This window comes from Amia ocellicauda, chromosome 6, assembly GCF_036373705.1.
Source record: "Amia ocellicauda isolate fAmiCal2 chromosome 6, fAmiCal2.hap1, whole genome shotgun sequence".
Lineage (NCBI taxonomy): Eukaryota > Metazoa > Chordata > Actinopteri > Amiiformes > Amiidae > Amia > Amia ocellicauda.
This window is the reverse complement of record NC_089855.1, coordinates 15,396,822-15,416,762: the sequence shown is the minus strand read 5'-3', so window position 1 is coordinate 15,416,762 and position 19,941 is coordinate 15,396,822. Positions and strand designations below refer to the sequence as shown.

The 19,941-nt window shown below is 39.7% G+C and overlaps 1 protein-coding gene across 2 annotated transcripts; it reads left to right on the top strand.

The window, feature by feature from the left end:
• The first annotated feature begins 1,195 nt into the window (after positions 1–1,195).
• tmem39a (transmembrane protein 39A) lies at positions 1,196–19,818 on the top strand. Of its 2 annotated transcripts, none has more exons than XM_066706286.1 (9): positions 1,196–1,505; positions 6,104–6,227; positions 10,085–10,307; positions 13,571–13,654; positions 14,126–14,280; positions 16,362–16,689; positions 18,105–18,292; positions 18,679–18,799; positions 19,274–19,818. In XM_066706286.1, exons 2-9 carry the CDS (start codon positions 6,184–6,186, stop codon positions 19,505–19,507), a joined length of 1,377 nt encoding a protein of 458 aa, XP_066562383.1. In that variant the 5' UTR covers positions 1,196–1,505; positions 6,104–6,183; the 3' UTR covers positions 19,508–19,818. The 2 variants fall into 2 exon arrangements, with proteins under 2 accessions (XP_066562383.1, XP_066562382.1); XM_066706285.1 differs by having other exon boundaries at positions 1,197–1,505; positions 6,104–6,296.
• Positions 19,819–19,941: the final 123 nt, after the last annotated feature.

Genomic DNA, 19,941 nt, shown 5'->3' with positions numbered 1-19,941 from the left:
ATGTCTACAGCCTAAATGTGAAGCTGTGCCAGAGGTCTTGAGGGGCTGAAGACTCTTACTGTATTGTACTGTACTGAGAGATACAGTTATAGTTGCAATTTGTGTTCAAATAAAGAAAGACATTTATTTATGGATGTATTTCAGTTTCAATCAATCAATCAATCATTTGTATTTGGTATACCGCCCAGCACCAAGTGGCCTCCGAGCACTTCATGGATTACAACAACTCAAGATTGTGATTAAAACAAAATGTAAAAGATGGGGGTGCCTTGCCTGTGGCTGGAAGGCAGGAGGAGAGATTGTGATCAGCTTTCTGAAGGTGAGATGCAGGCGACACAGGGTAGTGTAGTCATCTCTTACATAAAGTTGAAGATCAATTGTCTGATCAGGTTCTGTACTGAATTAAATCATATCTAACCAATAGATTCCAATATGTAAAAAATGAATGATAAGTGCTCTAAGTGATCAGGTGAGAGAATGAAGATGAATATATATATATATATATATATATATATATATATATATATATATATATATATATATATTCATTTGGCAGGCATTTACCTTTTTAAGCTATTGGCTATTTCAGTAAAAGTTTAATTATATGATAGCACGTAATGTGGATACACTTTGCTATGCTACAGATTTTGGTATTCAGTTGGACATAGAAACATTAAGCTTGTGTGTCTAATGGCATGTAATGGCATGTTTATGAAGTACCTTATTAAAGATTTTGTGGTTTCCTGTTCTAACACGTATATTAATTGAATTGAATGAATCGGACTGCCTCGACACCACCCGTAACCACGAGAATCAGGCTCTTTTCAGTTGCTGCATTTCAGCGAATCAAATCGATGTTTTTAATCGATTCACTGGGCTGGAGTGATTCAAATTAATCGAGTTAGCAAAATGCATCGCACTGCCTATGCACGGCATGTGCGTTATAAATACAAGCTGTAATACAAATGGGAGGGATTAACAACTGTGGCACATGTTCCAATTCATCTGATTCGCCTATTAGGGAGAAACACGACACGGCACACAACCGCAGTCACACTATGATGGAGTGAACTGTCCAACACCGTGAACCGGGGACTTTCCAGTCACGTGTTCGTGTATTTCCCACTACCTGCTGAGTGGGACACTTCTGCGCCCTACTGCGACTGCGCAGCGCAACGACCTGTCCATCAGCGTCGCGTTTCTGATGACGTCACCGAGAAGGCGGTGCTGCTTTGCCACGTCGGTCGCTCGGTGGCAGCGACAGGTCTGTAGTGGGGGTGATTGAGATAAGTTTTTCCGTCTGGAAATAGAGAAATAAGAAGAAAAACTCAATTCAAAGCACTGGGTGTGTGAATAAGCATAAGTTCCCGTTGGAGTACTGTCACAAAACCCCAACCCGAACATAAGGCGAGCAATATAGAAATACATGCTCCCATTCGGACCTAATGTAATTTCTGCCCACAACTGATGTCTCAGCGTCGACTCCATCCACTGCACATTAATGTGTGAGTAAAGACCTTTCTTTTCTTAAGAATAGCAATGGTGCATTTGATACCTAGTCATTTTCTTTGCAAATTGTTTTGTGCAATATGTTTGATCTAGATTGTGTGAGTGAAACTTTGAATTTCCATTTCCTGGCGTGTGTTGGGAATGGGCTTCACTGGCTGCTTCCTGTGTTTTGTAGCTTTTCGGTTGAATTTGGTTCCAAATGAGGGAGTCTGGTGTGTTTCATTTGAATGCATGTCAATTAAAGTGCAAATTGTGAGTTTTACGCCATAAGAGAGCATTTGTTTCAGTATCAACAAGTACTTAATACGCGTGGACACCAATAGACGTATTATAGTGTGGTTTAAGTTAAAGCAATAATCAAACGCGACTGAACTTTGAAACTGAAAATGCATGCAGTGAAGCAGTTGAAAAGCACCAATGCACTTAACAGCTTTTTAATAAGTAACAACAGTGGCGAGACGCAACTTTATGTTATTGACCTGGGTGGTAGATATAACACGTAGTGATCAAATTGAGATATGCATGTGTATCTGACATTGAAAGAGCCGTGGTACCCAGTGAAGTTAAAGTGCAGGACCTACAGGAGTGTAAAGGAAACGTCGCACTCCTTGCTTTTGGCCGACCAAACCAATACATCCCCCCTCAAAATAAGTGATCAGTACCTTCAGTGACTGTTATGCAAATTCTTTAGGCAAAAATACTCGTAAATGTTACCCGAAAGATGATTGTTTATGTGCAGTGTAACAGCTGTGCACTGTGGAGTACGGTGCTGTTAAACGCTATAGTTATGCAAATCAGTCTCAGATGTAACCACAGTCCTTTCCCATTTTGAAATAAGTGAACTGGACTTCAGTTTGACAGACCTTATCTGAGAATCAATGTATATTACTGTGCAGAAACAATGTAGATTGTAGAAATTGTTCTTGCACAACATTTTGAAAGTTTTTTTTTTTTCCTTCAAGTGGTAAGGAGCACATGCATTTTTAATTACTTTCAATTAAATTTGTAATTTTCTGGTCCCAGTGTTTTAATCTCTGTGACATTGGATTATTATTATTTTAATCCTGAATAAAATCATATTTTTGCATGATTTTGCATATTTGTTTGTGGTAGTAACACAACTTAACTGTAATACTTGTTTTGAGTTCAGAGTAACTGTTGTTCTTCTTCTGTATTTTGTGAAACCACTCAGCTGGTCTAGTCTTCTGAGTATCTAGGATTAAAAGGACATGTAACTACTTTACCACATACCCAAAGGACCACAATCCATGGTGAATCATGCAGTCTTGCCTCAAACAGTCAATACACAAGCAAACCAGGGTATTCCATTTTACACATCAGTGGTTTCGCTGTTACTCTTAGAATATGTTTTAATACAAAGTCTACCAACTTGTTTTGGCCTGGCTGGCTTTCTGATAAACCTGCATATAAACCTCAAAGTCTTGTGCAATCAAAATGGAATACAGCTTTTTGCTTTTATTCATGGTCTTTTTCACTGTTATTCTTTTCTTCTAGTTTTAAAAATGCTACAGGGCAATATCCATCCATATTTTACAAAAACACACACTCCAATCATATTTGATGTTATTTTTTGTGAGTTAGACACCAGTATTACCTTTTCACTGATACTGGCTGATACCATTTTTAATTGACTTTAATCATCAGTGGCCCTGCCCTGACCACTGCGATTTATTTGTATAGCTCAGATGACAATTAGATATTTTATTCTTACAGCACCATATTTCAGGTATTATTACACATATATCTATAGTGAACAAATGTAATTGTGTCAAACATCATACATGGTGCAACATTGCATCATGTAGGCCTAATTATTTTATCCATTACTGTCCTGCATGGATATGGACTGATTTTCCATCCAGGCCAGAAGCTTTAGCCCAAAGGTAAGAATCAGAATTGCTGGATTTGTGTAAATGAAAAGTACCATCATATGAAGTTTTGTACTTTAATTATGCTTATGAATTCAGTTACCACTAGATTCTAGTATTTAGGTGGATTTATTTTTACTCAGTGAAATTAAGCATTTCTATTTGTGAAGCAGTTTGACAGTGTATGTACTTTCTGGATAAGGGCAGTTGTTTACTTTCAGTATTATTGACATCTCGTGTAATCTCTTGACATTGAGTCACTTTATGTAACATTTGTCTGTTGGAGTATTTCCAAAATCCAAACCAACCCACAATACTAACATGGCCTAAATCACACCATATTCAGTGGTTCTTTTCAAAGTCTCACATAAAAGTGCATGATTAATGTTTTTTTATACAATAATACTTTTGCTGGTTTTTAATATTAAAACATTGAAGTCCATCTTCACTCGTCACTTTGTTACCTTTTCTTACTTTCTACCGGAGACTTAAACGTTAAGTAAAGTAATGTCTTGTGCTCAGATAGTATGAACTAATGACAACCAGATTAACTGTTTTAAACATCTAAGATGTGGCAAAACAAAGAATCTGATCATAAGTGGAAACGATTAGAGGCGAAGAATGTTATGCACTTCCTTTATGGTTAATGCAATATTGGGTATGCTTGGGGATTCCTTGGGTTTCTCTATGGTGTACGTGGTACTTTCTCTAGCCAGTGTTGATGTGACACAAGCTTGTTTTTATTCTATGAAGGGAATAATTTTCATTATGGAAGAAGTATCGACATTAGCCTTATTCATTCACCAATGGCCTGTATACAGCTGTGCATCTGTATTTTTCCATGGGCTGTACAAGTCCTAAGTGAGCCACATTGCTGGTGCTGGTCTATTCCTCTGCTACCAGTGGTCAGATCTTCAACATAAGTGGCTCCTGATTTCCCTGTTTGGTATCCCGGCTTTCTGAACTCGGATAACCCTCATTTACTTTCTGTAAGTGAAAGCCAAAATCAAAATATATTGTTCACCGTTTAATTTCTGTAAGCGGATGGTCAAATAGTATTTGTAATATTGTATTACTGTGACATAATACAGTACTGTATTGTGACAGTGAATTACGTTCCTTTTATCTGGTCCAACGGTTATCTGTATTAGTGCAAAAATGTGAATCTTTCTTCCAGCCTCTCAGGATACTGTAACTTCTGCTCACCCCAGCACTGGGTGCCTGACAGTGAGGAAGGCAGTCTTTTGGTTGGAGTAGATCCCAAACTGGCCTTGCTCCAGTCAGTGTGAGAACAACACACTTTAATTCCAGACCATATGAATGTGCTCCAGACTAACACAGGAGAAATGTAATGGACTGTGTGACTGAATAACATTTAGATTTCCTACTCCACATCAATATCCTGCTGAAAAAAACCTAATTTGTGCTTCAGACTAATTTTACAGAGTGCTATCTTGTTTAATATAATTGTGTACTTCACGGTATTGTTTTGAAACATCCCTCCCTGCCTAAGACAATTATTTCTTACTCTTGAAGCAATGAAATACTGCAGTATGCTTTGTTTAAATTGTAGCGTGGAAAATACAGTAGTCTGGAATAAATTAATTGTACATGGTCTGTTATCGTTTTACACCTGCACCATTCATGCTTCTTTCTCTATTATATTCATAGTCTGTATTTTCCATGAATGGAAAAACAAACATTTCTCATTGAGTAGGCTAAATTTAAGTTGTCGGCTATACTGAACTACAGCTGTGGAGAGCACTGAAAATACTCTCTAATTGTAATTAGATCTCACAGTTTCCACCAGAGGCTTGAGATGTACACTGTCCTCCTGAAATGTCATACTGTTAAAAAATAAATCAATACATTAATAAGTTTGAAATGCAGCATAGTAGTTTACACTATTACTAATAGTTAATTTTGTTGTTAGTGTTTTTCAGTGTAATTTGTGATGGTGAGGAAGCATTTTTTTTTTTTTTTTAACCTTTACATTACAAAAGGTAACTTTTATTTATGCTTTGTCCTTGACGTGATATTTAAGCAATAGGACTGAAATAGCATGTTATCACATACAAAAATCATGCTACAGTTTACTCTCATGCATTTCCCCAGTTACCCCCTGCCCATCGAGGCCTGGCTGCTCAAATCGCGTTTGCTCACCTGAACTCCTTCACAGGGGGCGTGATGCAGCTGGGTGTGCTCGGTCCTTTCAATTAAACACCGTCCTCCTTTTCAGAAAAGGCATTTCAAATCTCGACTTTTCTTTCAGACCTGGAGTCCTGATGCTCCTTGCAGCGCTCCTTTTTTTGTGGAGTTAATTTCTTGTCAGTGTCACACTGGTTAATTGAAAGACTCTAATCTGTGATCAATAGATTCTCTTCTTAAAATGTTGAATTGGGTTAAAGTATGGAATAATTAACATGATTAACATTAAAATAATAACATGGTAGCAGAAGCATACTCGGGCCCAGAGAAATGTCCACCTGTAGACCCTAACCTGCACAAGATTCCCCCAGCAGCAGAATTGCCCCGCCAGTGAGTCACAGTGCAGTTCTTGCACTGATATAATATGCACTGAGAGATTGTCCAGATTTGTCTACTGCGATTAGGTATTGTCCTGATGGGATGTGGGGAATCAGGGTTGCAATGTCATGGCAGCTGTGGAGTGACCTGCGCTGATGAAAACCTCTTTCTCATTGCAGTGGTCAGGCAGCGCTGGACTCAGCTGTGAGATTGTGGGGGGGAGCAGCCCGGAGCATCGGGATTGGTGGGGCGCCTTGCCATGCCTGGGGGACGGCGGGGTCCGAGTCGACAGCAGCTGAGCAGGTCAGCATTGCCATCGCTGCAAACCCTGGTAGGGGGGAGCTGTAGTAACGGCACAGGCCTCAGAAACAGGTAAGTGCAATCACATTAATCACGGTCAAAACCTCTGACTGTTGCCTCAGCTGTCACTTCTGACAAGCACTTACACAATCAGTAGACATGAGGAAAGAAGTGGGAAACACAGCTTTCTCCCTCCGCCTTATTAATTATCAGCAGGGCAGGAGACAGGATTTGAAGTGCATTCTACTCATTTGGCATGTTACTCCTAAATCTTGTAAAGGTGCTGACTAATTTTAAATGAGATTACAGTGAACGAGAATGATTATTACATTGTTACTACAGTTCTTCAGCATTCCATGTCCTAAAACTTCATATAAAATCTAAAATGTCTGTTTTTGTGGGTCACTTTGGGCTTTTTAAAAAGATACACTGTCACTCAAAATCTAGAATGTAGCCTAAGCCAAAATGATCAACTATATTTTGAGTTAAAGAAAGGAAAAAACTAGAAGTAACAGCATTTTTGTAAGAGAGAACATTATAGTCACATGCCCTTAAGGTAACCCACAAGTCCATACTGTAGCATTCATCACAAATATAGAAATTATTAAAAAATACATATTCACAAGAACTGAAATGTCTTTTTGCTATTGTAGCTGTATATTTAAGTGTGTTTATTCAGCGAACTGCTGAAGCAAACCTGGTAGCTTACTTAAATTAGGTGACAGGCCTTTTACCTGGAGAATTACCCTACATGCTGTCCATGTGCTGGAAAGTTAATTAAATCCCTTTTCAAAATTTAAAATAGCAATTAAAATAAAGAAAAACAGTAAATGTTCACTGAAGGTGTTGACTTGGATATCCGCAAACAAAAACTTTCCAAATGACGATCAAGCTCAGATCAGGAAATGAGTGAAAAAACGCGTCTCTCTGACAATGTTGGATAAAACTGAAACTATACATGATATTTATAAAACTATTTCAAATCCTACATCGTGTTTTGGCTATGATTCATATTGCAATACGCTTAGCATATCTATTCAGTAAGTTGCACTTTCCAGGGCATTTTTAAATGTATGTTTTTAAAACAAATGCAGCTGTGCTGTGCTGCCTGCGCTATAACCTGTCACAGTTGGATCGGCAGTATTGAGCACTGAGAAGGACTTGAGTACCTGACGAGTGTAAAATGCAAATATAAGCCAGACCAGCACTTAATATTTATTTGCTTGAATATATAGAACATGCACATTTTTTTATTTGTGTGAGAAATTGCTCATATACCTTGGTCTTCGTTCTAATGTATAGAACATGCATATTTTTATGTTTCCTTTATTGACCCTTATTCTAACTTATTTTATTTATACAATGTTTGATTTGTGGTTATTTATAGTGAAAATTTGTTATGTTTATTATGTAAAAATCTAAAAATCCTGCCTTCAGTGCATATTTGATACAAATTCTCTCTGACAGGGAGACATTTGAGGGACCCATGCTAGAAAATGTCTGTTTTGCTAACCAAAAATGTAAATATCGGCAGATGTATCGTTAATTGGGAAATTAGGGTAAATGCAATTCAGGGCATCGTTTATAATCTAATGGGTTACTTTGTGTTGGCATGACCTCTTGCTTACAAGCTGTATGTCTGAAGATGCTTTCTCTTTAAGTGATTGGCAAGGGTGCTGAGAACAACTAGAACATGTAGGAAAAGGCAGAAAATCTTGCAAAGGCTATGCTTTTGCCCGGTTCCTCCATGTTTAATATGATATTTTTAATCTGAAGTGTATGGGCTGTATATTCAGCAGTCCCATTATAAAGTCTTTTTATTATGTTTTTGAAGGTAAGGAAACTGAATGCATATTCAGAAAGTCCATGAGTTTGTGTTTATATTTCTAACGATTTCCACACTGCTGCTGTTTTGGTCAATGTTAAAAATCAAAAACATTATGAAGTTTCTGTGTATAATTACACTATAATTACAAATCAATCTTTTAGACATATCAAATTCCATGACTAATTAAAGGATTTGTACTGTGGCTAGTTCAACACTGTATTACATAGTAAATTTAAGTAGTCCTATTTGAACAATTAATTTCAAATCTGTGTCTATTTGAAAAGATATTTCCAAGATTGTTTTAATGTCAATGTCAAATGATTTTCATTTGATTCTTGAACAAAACTAATGGGGAAAACAGTTGATTTAGTCATAGGCAGTGAAGTGACTCTACAAGTATGCAACAGTGTTTCCCCAACCATTATACCCATGCTCACGAGCCGCCCCCTTTAAATGGAAAAATTTAAAAAGCCGCTACGACACAGCCACACTTTCCCCCTTTTATAAAAAGTCAGTAATTGACCGCCATGCCCAAGCTAGTATTTGGGGAAAACCCTGTGTAATGTCACTGTCACTGCAGAGCTAAAGTTTTAAGTCTAAAGTTAATGCATACTTTTCATGTATGTTTATTTCTTTTGGTGTTTGATATAGGTTATTGTTTCTATTTTCATTACAATAATTGCAAGTGTTAATCCTATTTTAATGTGTAGGTGCAGGATTGCTTCAATAAGGTTATTTTCTTTGAACTTGGTGCTGAAGATGGAAATGCAGGCTAAATGTGTTCTCTGTGACTTGAGGGGTAGCTGACAATTACTCAAGTATTGATTTGTAAGGATGTGTCATATGTTGTGTTGCTGATCTCCTGCCTGCTCATATCTGTAACCAAAGATTGTTGGATGTCAAATGATCAGATTTCTGCTAGTGCATGCCTGCACTGCCCACTACACCCAGGTCATATTGTGCCAATGTTTAACTTGAGATTAAATACTTGTTCATATCCCTTTTCACAAAGTGCATTTAATTTTTCAACAAACAATGCTTATTTTAAGATCCTAACCATACCCTTCTCATCTGTAACCTCAGGCACCGATTATTAACATTTTGGGTGGCATTCCAACCCACCTAATGATTCACCTAGTCATTCAGTTTTAATAGGAACTTATTACATTTAAATTAACGAGAAGTGTAGCCTATTCTTATGTGTGTATGAATGGATTATAGCAAAGTGGTTGGGAAACACTGTTCTAGCAGATGGGGTGTAGGTTTGCATTGAATGTCAGCCTCCAAGAACATGAATGCTTGTCTGAACACGATTGGGAAAAGCCTGGAGAGCATTCCATTCACCACCTTATATTGGGACAAAAGAGAAGACTTTAGGAAAGTGTAAGGACTAGAGTGGACTTTCCAGTTATCCACCTCTTTTACAGAATCCACATCTGAAGCCTTCTAGTTTATGAAGACCATTTGTCTGTGAAGAGTCTATTAAAATTATTCAGGGCGTGCTGTCAGGTTCAGAAGTCTGGTTCTTTATTCAAGCATGCAGGGGAGAGTTGACTTTCAAAATCTATGCAGTCTCACTGTGATACAGTTCACACAGCATTTTATAGGAAACATGACAACCTACAACAGGGTTGAGCTTTTGATTCTGCCTAGTAACAGCACATGTTACTAGGAAAGTACAGACCATGAGTTAAACAGATCTTCATATAAGAGTTTCAAGACTCCAGTAAAGCAACTCCCTCTTTTAGACCTTGTGTATATCTCAAACTGCTGATAGTATAATCAGCATAGGAATGTACAGACGCACAACACAAAGCCTACCTTAACGCTTAATAATAATCTGGAATGATAATTTGGTTTCTTCAGTCTGCACAATCCATGCACATTCATAGGCAGCATAAAATTTACAATCTGTTTAACCAGACAAAAGTATTGGTCTCTTATCCGCCCCTAAAAATAATGTTTTGCTGTGGAAGTGTTCCAGTCCTGTGGCAGACTTGGACGTGTCTCACAGCGTGGCTGTGTTTTGCAGGAGCAGTAACTCTCTGGGTCTCTCTGCCCCTCCCATCACGACCCTCATCACCCCAGAGCCCGTGCGCCACTCCCGGATCCCGGAGCTCCCTCTGGACGGTGGCCTGCTCTTCGAGTTCCTGCTCTTCATGTACCTGCTGGTGGCCCTCTTTGTGCAGTACATCAACATCTACAAGACTGTCTGGTGGTACCCCTACAGCCACCCGGCAGCCTCTACCTCACTGGTAAGGCCAATACCTAATGTTGCCCTCACTGGTCATAACTTGAGCAGGATTCATAGTGACTTACTTCGTGTACGTCTTTTTCTTGGTGTGTTTTCCTGTTCTTTCATTTCTGAATTTCTTTATGGTATGCATTATGGTTAAAAATCTGTGTAAAGTGTTAATACGGATTCAGCGCTCAGGCAATCTCCGGCGTATCTCTCTCTGGAATTAAGGGTTAGCATCACAATTGACACCTCACATAGAAAATGGATTGGGGATGTCAAGTCAAATTCGATTGGCTCAGGAGGAGAGCTGTTTCCACTCCCCTTGTACCAGTTATCTCGGCAGATACCGAAGTGTGCTTATCAGCGAGCTGAGCCCTGCGGTGCTCAGTACAGAACGCATTTTCTCATCAGGTTCATTATGTTTTCCATTAATGTATTTACAGATAAATCATTGTGGGACAACACCACACACTAAAGCTTGGAAAATAAATGATGAAACGTGGTAATGCTATAGATATATAGAGTACTGTGCAAACGTTTTAGGCAGGTGTGAAAAAATGCTGTAAAGTAAGAATGCTTACAAAAATAGACATGTTAATAGATTATATTTATCAATTAACTAAATGCAAAGTGAGTGAACAGAAGAAAAATCTAAATCAAGTCAATATTTGGTGTGACCACCCTTTGCCTTCAAAACAGCATCAATTCTTCTAGGTACACTTGCACAGTCTTTGAAGGAACTCGGCAGGTAGGTTGGCCCAAACATCTTGGAGAACTAACCACAGTTCTTCTGTGGATTTAGGCAGCCTCAGTTGCTTCTTTCTCTTCATGTAATCTCAGACAGACTGGATGTTGAGATCAGGGCTCTGTGGGGGCCATACCAACACTTCCAGGACTCCTTGTTCTTCTTTACACTGAAGATAGTTCTTAATGACTTGCACTGTATTTTGTGGGGTCATCATGCTGCAGAATAAATTTGGGGCCCATCAGATGCCTCCTTGATGGTATTGCATGATGGATAAGTATCTGCCTGTACTTCTCAGCATTGAGGAGACCATTCATTCTGACCAAATCCCCAGCTCCATTTGCAGAAATGCAGCCCCAAACTTGCAAGGAACCTCCACCATGCTTCACTGTTGCCTGCAGACACTCATTCATGTACCGCTCTCCAGCCCTTCGGTGAACAAACTGCCTTCTGCTACAGCCAGATATTTAAAATTTTGACTCATCAGTCCAGAGCACCTGCTGCCATTTTTCTGCACCCCAGTTCCTGTGTTTTTGTGCATAGTTGAGTCACTTGTCCTTATTGCCACGTCGGAGGTATGGCTTTTTGGCCGCAAGTCTTCCATGAAGGCCACTTCTGACCAAGACTTCTCCGGACAGTAGGTGGGTGTACCAGGGTCCTACTGTTTTCTGCCAGTTCTGAGCTGATGGCACTGCTGGACATCTTCAGATTGTGAAGGGAAGTAAGCATGATGTGTCTTTCATTTGCTGCAGTAAGTTTCCTTGGCCGACCACTGTCTCTACGGTCCTCAATGTTGCCCATTTCTTTGTGCTTCTTCAAAAGAGCTTGGACAGCACATCTGGAAACCCCTGTCTGCCTTGAAATTTCTGAGAGACCAGTCTTGCCATGGTGTATGATTTTTGACAGTAAACTGTCTTCGGCAACCTCACCTTGTTAGCTGAGTTCGGCTGTTTGTCACCCAGTTTTATTCCTCCTACACAGCTGTTTCTGTTTCAGTTAATGATTGTGTTTCAACCTACATATTGAATTGATGATCATTAGCACCTGTTTGGTACACTGCTCAAAAAAGCAAGGGAACACTTAATCACACATCAGATCTCGATGAACAAAATATATTAAAGATCAAATTTTTTACTGTACATTGTGTAATTCGTTGAGAACAAAATGGCGTAACAACGGACAGTAGAAACCAAAATCGCCAACAGATTGAGGGCTGGATTCAAACTCATACCGAAAATCAAAGTAAACAATTGAAATCACAGGCTGTTCCAACTTGTGTGAATTTCATCACAGCAACTCATAATGTGACTCAGTAGTGTGTCTGGCCCCCACGTGACTGCATGCACTCCCAACAACGTCTGGGCATGCTCCTGATGAGATGTCGGATGGTGCCTGGGGGATCTTGCATGGCATGATGTTGCAGGCAGCATAACGTTCACCACGGCGTCTCCAGACTCTTTCACATCTGTAACATGTGCTCAGTGTGAACCTGCTCTCATCTGTGAAGAGAACGGGGCGCCAATGGTGGACCTGCCAATTCTGGTGTTCTTTGGGAATGCCAATCGGTGCTGGGCTGTGAGCACAGATCCCACTAGAGGACATTGGGCCCTCATGCCACCCTCATGGAGTCTTTCTGACAGTTTGGTCGGAAACATGCACACCAGTAGCCCGCTGGAGGTCATTTTGTAGGGCTCTGGTAGTGCTCCTCCTATTCCTCCTCGCACAAAGGAGCAGATACCGGTCCTGCTGCTGGGTTGATGCCCTTCTATAGCCTTGTCCAGCTCTCCTTGTGTAACGGCCCGTCTCTTGGTATCTCCTCCATGCTCTTGAGACTCTGCTGGGAGACACAGCAAACCTTCCTGCGACGGTACATATGGATGTGCCATCCTGGAGGAGCTGTACTACCTGTGCAACCTGAATCGGCTGCAGGTACCAGTAGTGACAAGGACAATAGCAAAACGCAAAACTAGAGAAGAATCAGTCAGGAAGTATAAGGAGAGAGCAATTGTCTGTGGCCACCACCTGCAAAACCATTCCCTTTTTGGGGGTTGTCTTGCTGTTGCCTCTCCAGTGCACCTGTTGTCACTTTCATTTGCACCAAAACAGGTGACATTGATTCACAATCGCTTAGGCACCTTACTGGACAGATTGACATCCCTGAAGTTTAATTGACTTGGAGTTATACTGTGATGATTACGTGTTCCCTTAATTTTTTTTAGCAGTGTATAACTGTTTAATCATACACCTGACTATATGCCTACAAAATCCCTGACTGACCTAGAAGAATTGAAGGCAAAGGGTGGTCACACCAAATTTTTATTTGATTTGCATGTCTGTATCTGAAAGCATTCTTACTTTACCTGCCTAAACCTTTTGCACAGTACTGTGTGTGTGTATATATGTATATGTGTATATATAATTTTTTTTTACAAGATATATTGTTTTTGTTCTTTTGCTGTTTGGTATGGTTTGTTGTATCTTCTGAAGTAAAGAGCGGTCTGTTTGTTAATGGCCTCGTTATGTATTGTTTGCAGAACTTCCATCTAATTGATTATCACCTGGCGACATTCATCACTGTCATGCTCGCCCGAAGATTAGTGTGGACAATCATTTCAGAGGTAGTTCTGCTTGGTTATCAGTGTCTGTTAACTTATTCATGTTAATGGCAATTTAGTGTGTGGGTGCATATGTAATGAGATCATTGGTGTTTTTGAATTACCAAATGCATTAGTCTTTGCTTTTCAGTTCTGAAGAAGGCCTTATCTTTATCAAGATTATATTGCATACCTATTGTCTACCATGAAGTAGGAGACGGACTCCATTTGTTATAAGATTTTAAAAAGGGAATTTGTGTTTTTGTTACATGTCACTTAATTTAAAGATTTTCATTGTTTTCTCTTTAGTCATCTTTTTGTAAGTTTACGCTTTCAAGGAAGAATGATATCAATCTGTTATGACTTTTTCAGTATAATATACTGACAGACCCACATACGTTTCATGTGTCCTGATACTTATTTTCCAAAGCAGCGTTTCTGCATAAGCAGCAGTGCTTTGTCAGCTACTAGTGGTGTGCTGTGTTTGTCGTCCAGGCCTCTCAGACAGGGCCCACCTCAGTGGTGAGGTACACAGTGCTGATAGCAGCGCGCCTGACTCTACTCACGCTCTGTGGATGGGTGCTGTGCTGGACACTGGTCAACCTCTTCAGAAATCACTCGGTGCTCAACCTGCTCTTTCTAGGATACCCGTAAGTCAGTTCTCTTACACCTCTCACATCTCACCTATATGGAGGGGAATTTGTATTATGATCAACTTAAAGCCAAGCTCACAGTACACTTTTTCAAGTCCGATTTGGGCATCTTGACAAAACTGCACCGATCGTGATGACAAGCAGCTTGTTTGGGGTGCGTTCGTGGTACTGATTAACGAGTAGTGTGAGTGGGTTCACGATGTAGTCACTTGCCCTACAATCCAAACTTTCAAACGGAGACTGGCAGCAGCAAATGAGAGTTGAGCTGACTGAAGAAGAAATAAAACCCAGGAAGGATTAACCTAACAGGAGTATTAGATTTTTCAGTACAAATAGTTTTGTAAATATTTTCACTTACAAATACCAATTAGTCTCTTTAATTGACCCAGGTCTGCGTAAGATATCGATACATTTAATGTGATAGTCATACTGTGAGATGGATTTAGCCTTTGCCTGTTGCTCACCTCCAGCTCTCACAGCAGAGTATACAGGCCATATTGCCCTCACCTCCCCAGCCATGTCTTCACCCACATTCTCTCTGCTTTCTTTGTTCATACACGCAGACAAATGCACAAACAGCAAGGGCAATGAACTCATTAGTGTCAAGGTCTACGTTTGTTTACTTTTTCTCTGGCCGTGTTTCCACAAGATTTGGGGAGTTTCGAGTGTCAAGAGATCCCCATGACTAAGGATTTCAAATCAGCCATTAAGTGTGTGACCCCCAGTTCTTAAACAATCCTTGCGTGTGAGCTGCCCACCGTTCTCAAAATCAGTTTGCATTTAAACATTTGTGTAATGTGAGCCTAGCTTAAAATATTCTAGGCTACATCAGTCAAGGTTAAAACACCATGGATTAAAAAAGAAAAAGGGTGGGGGGCATTTTAATGCATTTTAAATAGTTTTAGTCTGTTTTCTGTCTTTGTAAAAATAAATGGTGCATTTTTAAGGCTCGTGGTGTGCAGGGACTTTTTGTTCAGGTACACCTCTTTGAAACCATTACTCAACACTGGCCGTCTTGTTAGCAGTTACAAGGGGGTGTCTGTTACAAAGAACTCCCTATGTATTTTTGTCAATAAAGCTTTGTATTAAATACCATGCAAGCAAAAGTCTTGCTCTTCTCATATGATCGGAAACTTAAGTAGAAAAGTAGTAGGAAAAACAGACATTTGCTTCCAATTAAATTAAGATTTTTTAGTAAATCCTGATGAAAACTTCCTAGATCATATTAAGTTTTGATTATCCATGTAAATAATCTATGACTGAAGCACATCTGTTTTCGTGGTCTTTGGATATTTTGAGAACCTGGTGACCGAGTTAAAAGAATGCATCTTGCCAGAGAGTTAAGATTGTATCAAACATCGAAATACTTAATACTTAATGTATTCTTGTTTATTTCCTGCTTAAAGAAACACACGAAAAAGGTGTATATGTATCATCTTGACTGTTTAAATACCCTTGAGTATGTTGGCTAAACTGTATTGCAAGCCAAATAATCATTTAGAGATATCTCTAAATGCATTTCAAGATATCTTCAAATATTTCTAGATCTTAGAGATATCTGCAAACCATTTAGAGATCTAAATAAGGTGCTTTTTAAAGATATCTGAATGATTTGCAGATATCTCAATGACTTGCAGATATGTGCAAATAATTTAGAGATCTGCGAATGACTTCCTATATTTTGTCTGAGATTATCACTTTTCCTCATTCAGTTACATAGAAATGAATTATCAAGTTACCAGGAAGTGATAATCTTGGGCTACATACAGGAAGTGATTCGAAGATATCCCAAAATGATTTACAGATCTCTTAATTAACAGGAAGTCATTTGTAGATCTCTAAATAATTTGCAGAGATCTCTAATTGATTTGCAGGTATCTTTAAATGATTGAGATCTCGATATATTTGAAGATCTCACTTAAAAGTGAACTAAAGATATCTCTAAATGATCATTTGGCTTGCCATAAAACTGATAACTTTGGCTGATTTGTATAAAATCTATGCAATAACCATATTCAGCAAAGTGTGCAGCACCATAAATGTATGCAAAAGGCTGCAGTAATGGCCTTGTTATGCAGGTTCGGCGTGTACGTGCCGCTGTGCTGTTTCCACCAGGAGAGCCGAGCCCAGGCCATGCCCACCGACTGCGGGTACCTGGACCAGGAGCCACTGGATGGGCCACTCCTAAGACCAAAGGACTTCCTGATGCTGCTGCGAGAGAACCTGAGGGAACAGTTCAACAACCCCACCTCCATTCCTGCGCACACCTGCCCCCTCTCCCCCGACCTCATCCGCAATGAGGTGGAGTGCCTGAAAGCAGACTTTAACAGGAGGATCAAGGAGGTCCTCTTCAACTCCCTCTTCAGTGCCTACTATGTAGCCTTCCTGCCACTTTGTTTTGTAAAAGTAAGTCTGCCCTTACCCAGGCAATATAGACCTTAGTGTTTACTGTTAAACAGCTGTGGTCACGTCACTGTAGCTCAGACAACCATTTAAGTGATGCTGTTAAAACACGCACTTCGTTCAATATCCAAAAAGACAAAGAGCCGTTAACACAACATTGTAACTAAAATGAAAATATAGAACCCTAAGACAGTAACAATTGAAAGGGGATTTCTGTTTTGCCTCAGTGCATGTTCTTCTTCCTCAAATAATCAGCAGCGAAACAATCCACCACAGCAGCCCAGGTCTTTATAGGCTACATACGAATGCAGTATATAATCAGTAGGATTTACTTTGGACAAAAATTAAAGCTGCGGGCAAATTAGATCTTAAGGTGACATGTGTAGTTGATTCCACTATGTTTCTATGCTGTAATTCAGTGTGGAGGAGAATTTGTTGCTGTTCAAATACATTTGGGCTTTGTTTCTTAGGAAAAAAAACTCTGCCCTTAGAACTTTTTTTGTTATAGCTTTCCTGGTGTTGATGCAGACAAATTCTCAATTCTCATTACAGAAAAGAGGATACCTTCATATGCATTGCCATTGTTAGTGTCATCCAGAAATACTACAGAGGTGGTACTACATTAACTTGCTTTCCTTGCAATGAAAAACACGAGAATTGGACCATAATACGTCTACAGCACTAAATTTTGCAAGTGTGAAGTAATTATTTTACATTTAAGAAAAGCATTTCTGCATCACTGTTATTTTCAGTAGAAAAATCCTGTCTATGGGCAATGTATTGACCTTTTATAATGCATGGCAGTCCTCTTACATATTGTCCTCCTCTACACTGCAAATACTTGTTTAAGGGACAGCTTTCATAGTTGAGTTTTATTGTTTTATCTGATTTTAAAATGCTGTTGTATTGTTGCGAGCGTGGCTAATCGGATCCAAGGTCCTGCTCCTTCCTGTGAATAAACCCCACTATAAAATGTGGATAAACATCTTGCTCAGCTTTTTCTATAAACAGGGGAGCGCAATTACCAATTTATTTGTTTGGTAAAACAACATTATTGCTCATAACAGCCATATCTCTGCAATTATTCACTGATCCCTTTGTTCAAGTGGCCAAGTGGAGAAACCACATAACCACATTTCCATCTAAGTGCTTGCCTCCCAATTTCAAATTGTTGTAAACTGCTGATCGAGACCTTGTCATATGCCTTAATATCAGATTATGACACACATGTATTAGCCTTTGTAATTTCAACATTTATAAATAAATAAAAACAAATTCTAACTAATAACATCCAGCGCAGTGTGGAATAGCTGGTGTGTCCAGTTTGCTCAGTCTAGAGGAGCCCAGCTGGCATGATCCATGCCAGTGCAGGAGCTGGCACACCCCCTTGTTAAGAGGCTGCCATCTTGTCATTCCAGAGTACACAGTACTATGACATGCGCTGGTCCTGTGAGCATCTCATCATGGTGTGGATCAATGCCTTCGTGATGCTCATGAGCCAGCTGTTGCCTCCCAAATACTGCGACCTGCTCCACCGCTCAGCGGCACACCTGGGCAAGTGGCAGAAACTGGAGCACGGCTCATACAGCAACACGCCACAGCACGTGTGAGTAAACTGGGCAGCCTGAGAGGGAGGCAGGGGGCTGGGTTTGGAGTAATAATTTTATGAGTTTGTGCATGTGTGTTTCTAAAGTTTGGACCATTGCTTTGGCAATTACAGCAATACTAGAGAACCATTTTTGCTCTTGTGTGTGTAGTCATTTTCCTTATATTTAAGAAGTGCAGGGTATGTTGTTAGACCAACTGTGTTTCCTCCTCCTTTTGTTCTGTGGTCAGTAGGGGGTGGTGTTTTCTTTTCAATATGTTTTCAGAACATATTAGGTGTAAAGTGTGTTTGGAAAGTATTAGCTAATAATATAAAGGCAACTAGGTTACAAGAATAAGTATGTATCCGCATTCCTTTTCCTTACGTGCAATGTCTTTTTCTTGTAGGTGGTCAGAAAGCACAATATGGCCACAGGGTGTGTTGGTACGGCACAACCGATGTCTATACAAAGCTGTTGGCCCCTGTAACGTCGCAGTGCCTTCAGATGTATCCCATGCCAGATTTTATGTAAGTAAATATTCTAATTGAAGAGAATGCTACAGTTCCCACTGTGAATTGCAAAGAAATGAAAGTGGTAGAAAGAGTAAAAGTGTCACCCGCCTCAGGTCACTAAGAGAGCTGAGCACACAAACCTGAGACTCTTTCAGTTTCAGTCTGAAAGTGGAAGCCACTCCTGGCCTCCTGTGAAGCCTGTTATTGCTCTCCGTCTGTGCAGAGATTACTGCAGCTCACAGATGGCGGTTTAATTAGTGCCTACCTGGCATGAACACGTTCTGGGTTTAAACTACACTTCTTACATGTACACTTCTACTTCTCTCCTCCCACTTTTCATGTTTCCATATTTTCAATTCCTTAAAGTGGCAGCTGGGACATCTGACTATTGTTCCGAGATTAAAGATGGGCCCGCTGTTTCCAATGCACGTGTCAGGCTCCTGCGTTTCTGAACGAGAAGTAACTTGCGTTTTCTTGTTTGTGTTGCAGTTTTTATTTCACAAGCCATTAAGGATCCTGAACCTCCTTATCCTGATCGAGGGCAGCGTGGTGCTGTACCAGCTCTATTCTCTGCTGCGCTCTGAGAAATGGAACCACACGCTCTCCCTGGCTTTAATTCTGTTTTGTAATTATTATGTTTTATTTAAACTGCTTCGGGACAGGATTGTCCTGGGGAAAGCTTACTCCTATCCTCTAAACAGCTTTGGAATTAAGTCTCATTGAGAGTCCAGTTGGGGTGGGGGGTCGAGAGTGAACTCAAATTATTTTGATACGGTTCTATTTTTCATGCAATGTTTATATCTATTTAAAAAAATATTTTATATTTTGTATACTGTTTCAAAAGTTCCGGTTCTTTGCATATGCAAGGTGTAATGATTGTGTGTTGTGCACTTGTATCACATATGCCATCTCAGACCTATGCTTTGCTCCACCTTTTAAACAATGACCAGTTCATTTACCAGAGTGCCAAGACTGTCACAGCCAAATGCTCTTTGCAGCAATGATTGGGGAAAAGAATAAAGATGTGCAACAGATTTGTCTCTTATCTTTCTTGTGGATATTGAGTTTATTTTCTCACAGCAACACCTAGCTGCGATTGTTACACTAAATGTATTAAATATCAATAGATTTAGATGAAGATCGAGTGAAAGTAATGG

Excerpts from the sequence above, each read along its gene's own strand:
- tmem39a (XM_066706285.1), top strand. The coding sequence starts at position 6,184 with ATGCCTGGGGGACGGCGGGGTCCGAGTCGACAGCAGCTGAGCAGGTCA. Across the intron at positions 10,308-13,570 it reads CGGCAGCCTCTACCTCACTG|AACTTCCATCTAATTGATTA; the intron begins GTAAGGCCAATA and ends TATTGTTTGCAG. Across the intron at positions 13,655-14,125 it reads TGTGGACAATCATTTCAGAG|GCCTCTCAGACAGGGCCCAC; the intron begins GTAGTTCTGCTT and ends TTTGTCGTCCAG.